The 13,415-nt window shown below is 46.1% G+C and overlaps 1 protein-coding gene across 1 annotated transcript in view; it reads left to right on the forward strand.

Annotated features, from left to right (window-relative positions):
• The window catches only part of LOC139230117 (uncharacterized), a 172,549-nt gene that overhangs the window by 123,168 nt on the left and 35,966 nt on the right, over window positions 1–13,415 (forward strand). The window contains exon 13 of the mRNA XM_070861960.1: window positions 3,148–3,714. Within this exon, the coding sequence (XP_070718061.1) occupies window positions 3,148–3,714 (567 nt within the window). The remainder of the gene's footprint in view (window positions 1–3,147; window positions 3,715–13,415) is intronic.

Below are 13,415 nucleotides of genomic sequence, written 5' to 3' on the forward strand. Positions count from 1 at the left end.
GAAACCCTCCCTGGTGGCCCAGTGGCTGAAGATATAATACTGACAGACGCTCTCCCCTTTAACGGAGGGAGAGAGCGTGGTGACACACGCGCGCTGTGACATCACCACTACTCCATCGCTGATTGATAGCGGCGGAGTCCCGGTCCTGACAGAAATTCAGCTCCTTCCTGTCGATCTCCCGCCCCCACTATGACCGACTTCCGGCGGGACTTTGAAAATCCTCCAGCCGCTTCGGACATCCCAGCAGTAAAAGCAGGTCGGATCCTCATAGGTGCACCAGCTTTCTGATGTACCTGAATTTTGGCCACCTAGTCTCTGAGTTCTGGAAGTCTATGAGCTCCTGCACAGAACACAGAGCCTGCTTAAGGAAACTGCAATTTGATGTTCACACCAATAAAGAGGGAGGTGGACAGCCCAGACTGTAACAAGCACAAGAACATTCACAAAAAGAATGGATTAAAAATAAACATGATTACTGCAGTTAGATGTAAGGATGATGAAATATTCCTGACAATGTCAATACATAATGGGACAAATAAAAGTAAAAGACAAAAACTGAGTGTTGGAATTCTGAAATATATGCATTGATAGAATTTTATGCTTTTATCAGTCTGCATTCGATAAAAAATAGACTTGTGTTTTAGTTACATCCTACTTTGGAACTGAAGACTGGAAGATAAGTATAACTCTGTGCAGGGTGGAATAAAGAGACATACAAACCACAGATAACAAAAATCAGAGTGTGCAGCCAGCTAAGATTGGGAGAACGGATGGGAAAGATTCTCTTGAGGAAAAGAGGCAAGATTTGGTAGAAATTGGAAAGAAAATGAATAAAATACTGCAGTGAGAGGTGATATGAAATGTGGTGTGGTCTGTGTTTGCATCATTTCCTGTTTACATTTCAGACTTCCTGCAGTGAGCAGGTCGTTCAGTCCATTAATGTTCTCTCTGTGATTGCAGTATCTGCTATTTCTTTCTCCCCCTCTGCTCAGGGATTTACTTATATTTCAGTTTCCAGTTCTGATGAAAGGTCCACACCCAAGATGTTAATTAGTCTCTTCTTGTTTCAGATGCTTTTTTATGGTGCAGTATATTTCTAACACTTTCTGTTTTTATAATAAATATAATAACTGTTGAAGTTAAATGTTGATACCTGAGAACATTTTGTGCATCAGTGCACTGCCTCACAGCTCAATCTTTACAAAGGCTGAGACTAAATGTACAATTGTAATAATTTAATGGGATCCTGTTCTAAGGATAGTGACCCCATCAAACAAAGTGACTGAATACCATAGTTAGGCCACACCACAGGCAGTATTACATTCCGTGTATTTAACAGAATGATTTTAATTTTACCCAATCTAATTGTTCATCAGGTAGAAGTGTATTCAGTGACATCACACTGATATTGACCAGTTCTACGTGTGTAACGACTGGAAGCTGTTGATTATATTTTCTCGTTCAGTTCACTGACCTGGTCCTTTACTTTCTCTGTCTCAGTTTCTTTCAATCCTCCTGACTGTTAATCCCTTTTCCATTTGACTATCTGATCACTACCTGTAGATACTTTCTCTCCTGTTGTGTGAAGAGAATCATTTGTTTGCCACACTTATTCAAGAATTTACAGCATATAATTAACTTAAATGATTATATTTGCAATTAGTTTATTTATTCAGCAAACCTCAGCTGCTGGACAATTCCAGACACCGTCACTAGAGAGGATTACAATATTTTTAAATATAAATGTTCAATGTGACCAAAACTGAACTGACCTTGTGTGAAAGTCTACACAAACATCCTTTAGTCAATAATGAATTTCTGTACATGTTATACTTCACTTAAATGTCTTGTCGACCACGTGTGAACTGTGACATTTTAAGGCCCAGATCCCTTCCTTGGCCCTTTTTGTTCTATATCACAATACACTGTGATGGAGATAAACCCCAGAAAATACTGGAAAAACTCAGGAGGTCAGACACTTTTGCACTGTGATGGAGAATATATTTTGAGATAAGCAGCACAAGTGGTGAGATCCAATCTCCATAGCTGTGTCGGTGTGTAAGAGTGAAAATATCGCCCACTATTGCATTTTACACCATACTCGAATCTATAACATACTCTAATCCCTGCAAACAGCGCTGTCTGATGAAATCATTATTGTTCCAAATTAGTGAAGTGAGCCACACCAGTTGCTCCATCTCACTCCGATCTGTCCCGTACCAGGCATTGCTGGTGGAATTGGCTCTGATTGTCCGTGGGCTGAAACACCCCCTTCATCCACATTCAGAAAGTAGCACAGGCTAACAGGAGTGTTATTGAACAACAAATTTTACAAATGATACAAACTTTACACCGGACACATTTCCATCAGTGTATCTGTGGGTGCAGAGGAACAATTCTCTTTGTTCTGCTGCCAGTTATTTTAAATACTGAAACCAATAAACATTCTTTGCAGTTATTACACAGAAAATAATCTGTACAATTTTATACATGTCACAATCGGAGTTAAAATAACATTCAACTTGGAGAAGAAAATGCCTTGTTGTAGCTTACGTAGACTTGCAGAAGTGTGCATGTTTTTATATTATTCTGACTGCAGTTTAACTGATCCCTCTGCCATTTTGTATATTTTAAGGTACTTGGTCTGTATCTGGCCAGATGCTGCAATAATGTCATTTTATCCACTGTTCTCTCATGGGGAGCCGCACCCCGTTCTCACCTCCTCCCTGCTGCCTGTCTCCATTTCCGACAGTTTATATTGCAGACCCTGATTCAATGCAGTCCTGGGGTCCAGTCTCTCTCTCTATCTGTCTCTCCCTGCCAGTCGCTCGTGCGTGCCCTCTCTGTCTCTCTCTCTCTCTGTTTCCCTCTCTCTGTCCCTCCCTCCCTCTCCCTCTCTCTCTCTCTCTCTCCCCCTCCCTCTCTCTCTGTCCCTCACTCCCTCTCTCTCTCTCTCTCACTGCAGGGTGTGCCCGCTCGGTAAAACCTTTCCCCGGCAGTGTTTTCCCGTTTCCCCTGTGCACTGCTGAAGGTCTCTCCTGAGGATGAATTTCTAATTCTGGATCATTGCCGATTTGACCAATCAGTAACCGGCTGTGAAAGTTACAGTGAGTGACTAACTTTCTATCTGTGTCCATCTGTTGCCAGCTCCAGTCACCTTGGACCCTAATACAGTCCATCCTGCCCTTCTCCTGTCTGAGGACCTGAGCACCGTGAGATACACCGGGAAATGGCAGCAGCTCCCCGACAATCCGGAGAGATTTGATTCCTGCGTCTGTGTCCTGGGATCGGAGGGATTCACATCAGGGAAACATTCCTGGGAGGTGGAGGTGGGGAACAAGACTGAGTGGGATGTGGGTGTGGCCAAGGAGTCCATCAATAGGAAGGGTGGACTCACCCTGAATCCAGGTAACGGATACTGGGCAGTGAGACTGAGAGAAGGGAATAAATACACGGCTTGTGACCAATCACTGAAACACTTGGAGCTGAGTGTGAACCCGAGAAAGATTGGAGTCTGCCTGGATTATGAGGGAGGGAAGGTGTCCTTTTATAACTCAGATAACAAGTCCCATATCTACACTTTCACTGGTACATTCACTGAGAAACTCTATCCTTACTTCAGTCCACGTCTCACTGATGAGGGTAAAAACTCAGCCCCGCTGAAAATCTGTCCCCGGACAGTAAGAATCCAGGAGGATGAGGGTTTTATCCCTTTATAAAAATAAAACAGCTTCTTACACCAGGCACAATATTCCCAGACTCGGCACCTCCGGCGAGACCTCGCAGGCAGCCTGAAGCTTATTGGAAAACCGCGGTGCACCAGCCCGATACTCCACCCATTGACTCACCCGGTGAGTGCCAGGTCCCGGCAGTGGAGCAGGAGTCTGGGAAAATCGCACCCGATAATCACCGATAAATACACACAGGGTCTGGGAAAATCCCACCTGATAATCACCGATAAATACCCACAGGGTCTGGGAAATCCCAACCAAAAATCACCGATAAATATCCGCAGGGTCTGGGAAAATATCACCCCGATAATCACTGATAAATACCCGCAGGGTCTGGGAAATCCCACCCGATAATCACCGATAAATACCCGCAGTGTCTGGGAAATCCCACCCGATAATCACCGATAAATACCCGCAGTGTCTGGGAAATCCCACCCGATAATCACCGATAAATATCCGCAGAGTCTGGGAAATCCCACCCGATAATCACCGATAAATACCCACAGGGTCTGGGACAATCCCACCGGCTAATAAATGCAATAATCTGAATATCTGTCCTTTCCCAGCACCCAAAATAGTTTGATTTTAGGATCCCAGCTGCAGTGAATCCTCCACAGAAGAAGCCTTGGTTGGCGTAGTTCCCAGGACAGAGACAATCATTGTGATCACTGTGCCCTGTTAGCTGAGGCTGTCTTATGGCGGGGATGTTGTACGATGTCCTCTACCTGCTGTAACATGTTGCTGCTTTGCTTCAAGTTTCTCTCAAATAAAGCTTCAATTGATTTTAATCTACATATATGTCGTCAAGTCTGATTCAACAGGCCAGAAGACACATTGGGGCTGAAATTCAGGGCTGCCAGAAAGCTGGCGGACTTACCTTTTTCTTGAAGTGTTTTCCGCCGGGATCGTTGAGACAGCCTTTCCGTTGATTTTCAGGACTTTGTACTGTTATTAAAGTGGGACCTGAAGTGGGTCATAGTGGGGACGGAAGTGAGGCAGTAAGGCAGGCTGAGGGGGGGAAGTTGGGGTGAGATCAGGACTCCGCCTCTGTCACTCAGCGGTGGAGCGGTGGTGATGTCAGTGCGTGTGTGTCTCCACGCTCTCTCCCCTCCGATAAAGAGGAGAGAATCGGGCATTTTATATCTTCGACCACTGGGCCACAAGAGAGGGTTTCGGCTGGGCCAACGGCCTGGCACCCTAGAGGGGGTACCAGGCTGCCTGTTGGCCGAACCCGTCGGCACTGTTTTGCCGGGCGATCGGGAAGTCGGTCGGCAAAAATAAAGACCTGGCGGCCGCGGCAGTGGGCCCTCCCCTTGAAGGGCCGCGGCACTGCCGGGCCACACACAGTCAACAGAAGGTGCACCGACAGAGAAAGCTGTCGGTGTTACCGAGCGTCAGGGCAATGTTTATTTCAGGTGACTTTGTGTCGGTGTATTCTGCAGGTCAGGGTTAGCGGTGGTCCGCGCTTTTAGGATGTGTTTGCGGCGGTTGGCAGCAGCGGGGTAGAAGTGGGGACAGGCCGAAAAATCCCCGACCTGAATTTGGGTCAGGGCGGCCAGTTGACCACAAAGCGGCGGCCATGGGATTCCGCCGCATGGTCACCACAAACGAGCAGTAACGGGTCTTTCCCAGACCCTGAATTTCAGACCCATTATATTTCGGGACACAGTACATCATTTGGCTAACAGATGTTATCAGTTCCTGTCGCCTGTTTTTTATCTATCCAGTCACAGCCAGAGAACCACCTGCTATGGATTCTCCTCCCGGTGTCCCCCAAGGTCCTATTCTTGGCCCCCTCCTATTGCTCATCTACATGCTGTCCCTCACTGATATTATCAGAAAACACAACCTGAGGTTCCACATGTACGCTGACGCCTCCCAGCTCTACCTCACCACCACCTTTATCGACCCCTCCACTCTCTGCTTGTCACACTGCTTGTCTGATATCCAGTACTTGGATAATCAGAATTTCAGAATGGCAGGCAGTGACTAGTGGGGTACCGCAAGGTTTTGTGCTGGGGCCCCAGCTGTTTACATTGTACATTAATGATTTAGACGAGGGGATTAAATGTAGTATCTCCAAATTTGCGGATGACACTAAGTTGGGTGGCAGTGTGGGCTGCGAGGACGATGCTATGAGGCTACAGAGTGACTTGGATAGGTTAGGTGAGAGGGCAAATGCGTGGCAGATGAAGTATAATGTGGATAAATGTGAGGTTATCCACTTTGGTGGTAAAAACAGAGAGACAGACTATTATCTGAATGGTGACAGATTAGGAAGGGGTAAGGTGCAGCGAGACCTGGGTGTCATGGTACATCAGTCATTGAAGGTTGGCATGCAGGTACAGCAGGCGGTTAAGAAAGCAAATGGCATGTTGGCCTTCATAGCGAGGGGATTTGAGTACAGGGGCAGGGAGGTGTTGCTACAGTTGTATAGGGCCTTGGTGAGGCAACACCTGGAGTATTGTGTACAGTTTTGGTCTCCTAACTTGAGGAAGGACATTCTTGCTATTGAGGGAGTGCAGCGAAGATTCACCAGACTGATTCCCGGGATGGTGGGACTGACCTATCAAGAAAGACTGGATCAACTGGGCTTGTATTCACTGGAGTCCAGAAGAGTGAGAGGGGACCTCATAGAAACGTTTAAAATTCTGACGGGTTTGGACAGGTTGGATGCAGGAAGAATGTTCCCAATGTTGGGGCAGTCCAGAACCAGGGGTCACAGTCTAAGGATAAGTGGTAAGCCATTTAGGACCGAGATGAGGAGAAACTTCTTCACCCAGAGAGTGGTGAACCTGTGGAATTCTCTACCACAGAAAGTAGTTGAGGCCAATTCACTAAATATATTCAAAAGGGAGTTAGATGAAGTCCTTACTACTCGGGGGATCAAGGGGTATGGCGAGAAAGCAGGAATGGGGTACTGAAGTTTCATGTTCAGCCATGAACTCATTGAATGGCGGTGTAGGCTAGAAGGGCTGAATGGCCTGCTCCTGCACCTATTTTCTATGTTTCTTCCAACTAAATAATAAGACTGAAGACATTGTCATCGCTCCCCACCATGAACTCCGTTCCCTAGCCAGTGACTCCAGCCATCTCCCTGGCAACTGTCTGAGGCTGAAGCTGACCGTTCCCAACCTTGGTGATGTATTTGACCCCGAAATGAGCTTCCGACCACATGTCCACTCCATCACCTAGACCGCCAACTTCCACCTCCGTAACATCACCCAACTCCACCTCTGCCTCAGCTCATCTGCTGCTGAAACCCTAATCCATACCTTTGTTACTGCTAGCCCTGACTACTAGAATGCTCTCCTGGCTTGGCTCCCATCTCCCACCCTACAGAAACTTGAACCCATCCAAAACACTGCTGCCCGTATCCTAACTCACACCAAGTCATGTTCACTTCTCAGCCCTGGGCTTGCTGACGTACATTGACTACCAGTTTCATCCTTGTTTTCAAATCCTACCCTGGCCTCTCCCCTCCCTATCTCTGTATCATCCTCCAGCCCAACAACCTTCCGAGATCTCTGTATTCCTCCAATTCTGGCCATTTGTGTATTCTTGTATTTCCATCACTCCACCACTGGCAGCCGTGCCTTCAGCTGCCTAGACCCTAAGCTCTGGAATTTCCTCCCTAAACCTCTCCACCTCTTTAGTCTCCTCCTTTTAAAGATGCTTCATAAAACCTGCTTCTTTGATCAAGCTCTTGGTCATCAGTCCTTATGTGGCTGAGTGTCAGATTTTGTTTGATAATCACTCTTGTGAAAGGCCTTGGGATGTTTAACTACATTAAAGGCACTGTATAAATACAAATTGTTATAAGAACATAAGAAATAGGAGCAAGAGCAGGCCATACGGCCCCTCGAACCTGCTCCACCATTCAATAAGATCATGGCTGATCTGACCATGGACTCAGCTCCACTTCCCCGCCCGCTCCCCATAACCCCTTATCCCCTTATCGGTTAAGAAACCGTCTATGTCTGTCTTAAATTTATTCAATGTCCCAGCTTCCACAGCTCTCTGAGGCAGCGAATTCCACAGATTTACAACCCTCAGAGAAGAAATTTCTCCTCATCTCTGTTTTAAATTCTAAGATCATGTCCTCTAGTTCTAGTCTGCCCCGTCAATGGAAACATCCTCTCTGTATCCACGTTGTCAAGCCTCCTCGTAATCTTATACGTTTCAATAAGATCACCTCTCATTCTTCTGAATTCCAATGAGTAGAGGCCCAACCTACTCAACCTTTCCTCATAAGTCAAACCTCTCATCCCCAGAATCAACTTAGTGAATCTTCTCTGAACTATCTCCAAAGCAAGTATAGCTTTTCATAAATATGAAAACCAAAACTGCACGCAGTATTCCAGGTGTGGCCTCACCAATACCTTGTACAGCTGTAGCAAGACTTCCCTGCTTTTATACTCCATCCTCTTTGCAATAAAGGCCAACATACTATTGGCCTTCCTGATCGCTTGCTGTACCTGCATACTATCCTTTTGTGTTTCATGCACAGGTACCCCCAGGTCCCACTGTATAGTTGGAGTCCCAGCACTGATCCCTGTGGCAACCCACGGGTTACTGGTTGCCAACCAGAAAATGAACTATTTATCCCGACTCTCTATTTTCTGTTAGTTAGCCGATCCTCTATCCATGCTAATATATTACCCCCAACCCCGTGAACTTTTATCGTGCAGTAACCTTGTCAAATGCCTTCTGGAAGTCCAAATACACCACATCCGCTGATTCCCCTTTATCCACCCTGTTCGTTACATCCTTAATGAACTCCAGCAAATTTGTCAAACATGACTTTCCCATCAGAAATCCATGCTGACTCTGCCTGACCGAATTTTTCTTTTCCAAATGTCTTGCTACTTTTTCTTTAATAATGGACTCTAACATTTTTCCAACCACAGAGGTTAGGCTAACTGGTCCATAGTTTCCTGCTTTTTGTCTGCCTCCTTTTTTAAATAGGGGCGTTACATTTGCAGTAACAAGGTATATTTTCTATGCTTTGTTTACAGGGTAAGATGTTATGTGTTCCTGTTATGTTTATTATATTTACATGGCAGGATTTTCAAATATTAAAATTCACCTATTCTATTATCTGCGTTTATGCAGAGATAGAAACGCAGGAACCGGAGGAGGCCATTCAGCCCCTCGAGCCTGTTCTGCCATTCTATTTGATCATGGCTGAACTGTACTTAAACTCCATTTACTGCCATTGCTCCATGTACCCTTATCCAACAACAATCTATCGATCCCAACCTTGAAAATATCAATTGACCCAGCATCCACAGGTGAAGAGAGTTCCAGATTTCCACTGCCCTTTGTGTGACAAAGGGCTTCCTGATTTCTGTCCTAAATGGCCGGGCTCCAATTTAAGGTCATGTCCCTTTGAACTTGCTTCCCCCACCAGCAGAAATAGTTTCTCTGTTTCTACCCTATCGAATCCTTTTAACATTTTAAACCCCAAGATCAGATCATCCCTCAATCTTCTATATCCATGGAATACAAGCCAACCTGCCCTCATAATTAACCCTTTACACCCCGGTATCATTCTGGTGAATCATTGCTGCACCCCCTCCACCCTGAGGTGCTCTGCCCAAAATTGGGCATAGTGCTCCAGATGGGGTCTGACTAACGCTCTGTACAAGTGCCCCTTCACCGCCCCCCGCCCCTGAGATAAAGGCCAACACTCCACCAGCCTTTGTGATTGCTTTTTGTACCTGTCTACTGGCTTTAAATGATTTGTGTACTTGGATTCCCAAATCCCTTTGTTCCTCTCCCATCCCGAGTTTCTCATTATTTAGATTTATCTTATGTCCAAAGTGGATGACCTCACACTTGCCCACACTAAACTCCATCTGCCATCGCTTTGCCCACTCCTTTAATCTGTTTATATCCGTTTGCCACTCCCTGCTCCCATCGGCACTACTTACTGTCCCTGCTACTGTCATCTGCACACTTGGATATACAACTTTCATCCAAGTCATTAATTAATATGGTGAAACATTGAAGCCCCAGAACAGATCCCTGGGAACACCACTTGTCACATCCTGTCAATCTGAGTACCGACCCTTTATCCCCACTCTCTGTCTCCCACCGCCCGACAATGTCCAACCCAAGTCAAGAGCCCGCTGGTGGCTGTACAGAGTAAATACAAGTCCACATATATAACAACACTACCCCCCCCCCCCCCAAAGTCAACAGTGTAACTATTTACAATGTGAGTCGATCTGGGGCCCTTCTTGCCCTGGTTGATCGTCTCGGTGTGAAAGCTGGTATTGTTGAATCATTTGTTGGGCCCTGCTGGGCTGCTGTGGATGATGGTTTCTGCTTCGTTGTCAACCGTGGTGCCGGTTGCCACTGGTGTGTATGTTGGGGGATCAAAAAAGGTAGGGTCCAAGGTGGGTTGCTCAGGATAGTCCGTGAATCTGAGTTTAATTTGGTCCAAGTGTTTCCGGTGAATGAGTCCATTTGAAAGTTTGACTGAAACATGCTGTTCCCCTCTTTGGCCATGACAGTGTCGGGAAATCACTTGGGACCTTGTCTATAATTTAATACAAATACAGGATCATTGATTTCAATCTCACTTGACACATTTGCGCTATCATGGTATGCACTTTGTTGAAGCTGCCTGCTCTTTGAATCGGCATGAATTGAAACGATGATCACCCCCACAGCGCCAACAAGGTGTTAATGGCCTTGCATTCATCACCCTTGATAGTAGACTCTGAGTCATCTGCGGACGTGCAGCTGCAGGTATGTGTGACCTGCCCTGTCCGTTATGATTCGAAAACAACATCACTTGGTTCACAGTACTTGTAGCAGCACTTGTGTGCTGAGAGATTTGCTTCGTATTGTCACTGGTGGCAATGAATGCCTGGGCTATCACTATGGCCTTACTCAAGGTTGGGGTCTTTACAGTCAAAAGTTTGCGAAGTATGGTTTCGTGGCCAATGCCAAGCACGAAAAAGTCTCTGAGCATGTGCTCCAAATGTCCTTCAAAGTCGTAATGCCCTGCAAGGCGTCTTAGCTTGGCGACATAACTTCCTGGTCTTCAGATCTTTTGTTGGTGTAGAACCGGTACCTCGCCATCAGAACGGTTCAAATGCTCTCGGACCAGTGTGCACAAATCATCGTACGGGAATTGACTCTGAGCTGGAATCATGTGTGCATCAGTGCAACACTTGCATGCAGCTCAGCAAAGCACCGGCGGAATAGCTGCTAGTCTGTGGTCGTAGCCGTCGAAACTATGGTCCAGGATCCACATAGACTTTGCAGGTCCCTTCCTGGGGAAGATGTTTTTCGTTGTGGTGGATGCATATTCGAAGAGGATCGAGTGTATAATCATGTCATCCAACACATCCACAGCTACCCTTGAGAATCTCAGTGCCATGTTCGCGACACATGGTCTGCATGACATCGTTGTTAGCGACAACGGATCGTGCTTCACGAGTCAGGAGTTTCAAGAGTTCATGAAACTTAATGGTATCAAACATGTAAGAGTAGCACCATTCAAACCTGCATCCAATGGGCAAGCAGAACGTGCTGTCCAAGTCATAAAGCAGAGTATGAAGCAAGTAACCCAAGGGTCACTGCAGACCCGCCTGTCATGCATACTGCTTAGTTATAAGACAAGACCACACACGCTTACCAGGGTCTCGCCTGCTGAACTAATGATGAAGAGAGGTCTTAAGACCAAGCTATCCCTTATACACCGTGACTTGAATAATCATGTTGAATATAGAAGACAAAGTCAGCAAGGGTATCACGATCGCGCAGCTGTGTCATGCGATATTTCTGTAAATTATCCTGTATATGTTCTGAATTATGGTCAGGATCCCAAGTGGATCGCTGGTACTATCATGGCCAAGGTCAAAAATGGGCAAACATGCAGGAATCATATGGATCAGACAAAGCTGCGGCACACAGACGAACTGGAACAGTCGGAGGAAGAGACAATCGACGACCAACCAATCTACCCCCAGTCATCAGAGGACTCAGTGGTCACCAGTGAATCGGGACTTTCAATCACTGACATGTTCAATGAAAATGGACTTTCAATCCCTGACATGGCCATTGCCACTGCCATCAGGTCAGCCACCCAGCCACCAGTCACAACAGAGTCTGAACACTCACCCAAGGCTGTTGTTGAACCGGGAGCGTAAAACACTGGACCTACGTTACACTTGCTTTCTTCCAAGTCGTTAATATAGATTGTAAATAGTTGGGGTCCCAGCATTGATCCCTGTGACACTCCGCTAGTTACTGATTGCCAAGCCAAGAGTGAACCATTTATCCCAACTCTCTGTTTTCTGTTAGTTAGCCAATCCTCTATCCATGCTATATTACCCCCAACCCCGTGAGCTTTTATCTTGTGCAGTTACCTTTTATGTGGCACCTTGTCAAATGCCTTCTGGAAGTCTAAATACACCACATCCACTGGTTCCCCTTTATCCACCCTTTTCGTTACATCCTCAAAGAATTCTAGAAAATTTGTCAAACATGACTTCCCCTTCATAAACCCATGCTGACTCTGCCTGACCGAATTATGCTTTTCCAAATGTCCTGCTACTGCTTCTTTAATAATGGACTCCAACATTTTCCCAACCACAGATGTTAGGCTAACTGGTCTATAGTTTCCTGCTTTTTGTCTGCCTCCTTTTTTAAATAGGGCCGTTACAGTTGCAGTTTTCCAATCTGCTGGAACCTCCCCAGAATCCAGGGAATTTTGGTAAATTACAACCAGTGCATCCACTATCCCTGTCGCTACTTCTCTTAAGACCCTTGGATGCAAGCCATCAGGTCCAGGGGATTTATCCGCCTTTATTAGTCCCATTATCTTACTGAGTACCACCTCCTTAGTGGTTGTGATTGTGTTAAGTTCCTCCCCCCTATAGCCCCTTGATTATCCACTGTTGGGATATTGTTTGTGTCCTCTACCATAAAGATTGATACAAAATATTTGTTCAGAGATTCTGCCATCTCCATGTTCCCCATCACTAATTCCCCGTTCTCTTCCTCTAAGGGACCAACGTTTACTTTAGCCACTCTTTTCCTTTTTCTATACCTGTAGAAGCTCTTGCAATCTGTTTTTATATTTCGTGCATAAATCTGTGTTGACCCTGTCCAATCCTATTATTATTTTCTAAGTGCCCTTTTACCACATCCTTATTAAATGATTCTAGCTTATTCCCTACGACTGATATCAGGAATGTTTCCCTTTCCCCTGACGCCCCCGCTCCCACCAAAGCCTGCAGCCAATTGTAGCAAACAGGATGAGATCGCATCACTCAGCACTCTAGTGATCGGGCCTGGGGCCAGCCGGCTCTCAATGGCTCTGAGGTGGAAACTTCAGGGGTTCATTTTACAGAGTGACTATTTGCACTAGTTTTTTGTGTCCTTCTGCGCAGCGCACATTGGACTCCGCCACCTTTTTGAGCATGGGCCCTCGAGTCGGTTGCACATGTGCAGTGCGACGTAGGAGTAAGTCGGAAGTCAGAAGTGGGGACAAACCGTGGGGAGCTGGAGCTGCTGCCAGCTTTTTGATTATTTGGAACATTTTTGCGGCCTTTTGTGGGAGAGAAAACATCGGAGGTAGTGGGAGAGAGAGACTGGGGAGGGGGGGAGAGAGAGAGAGACTGAGGGGAGAAAGAGATAGAGACTGAGGAGGGGAGAGAGAGA

The sequence above is a fragment of the Pristiophorus japonicus genome, chromosome 19, assembly GCF_044704955.1.
Source record: "Pristiophorus japonicus isolate sPriJap1 chromosome 19, sPriJap1.hap1, whole genome shotgun sequence".
In the NCBI taxonomy this organism is placed as follows: domain Eukaryota; kingdom Metazoa; phylum Chordata; class Chondrichthyes; family Pristiophoridae; genus Pristiophorus; species Pristiophorus japonicus.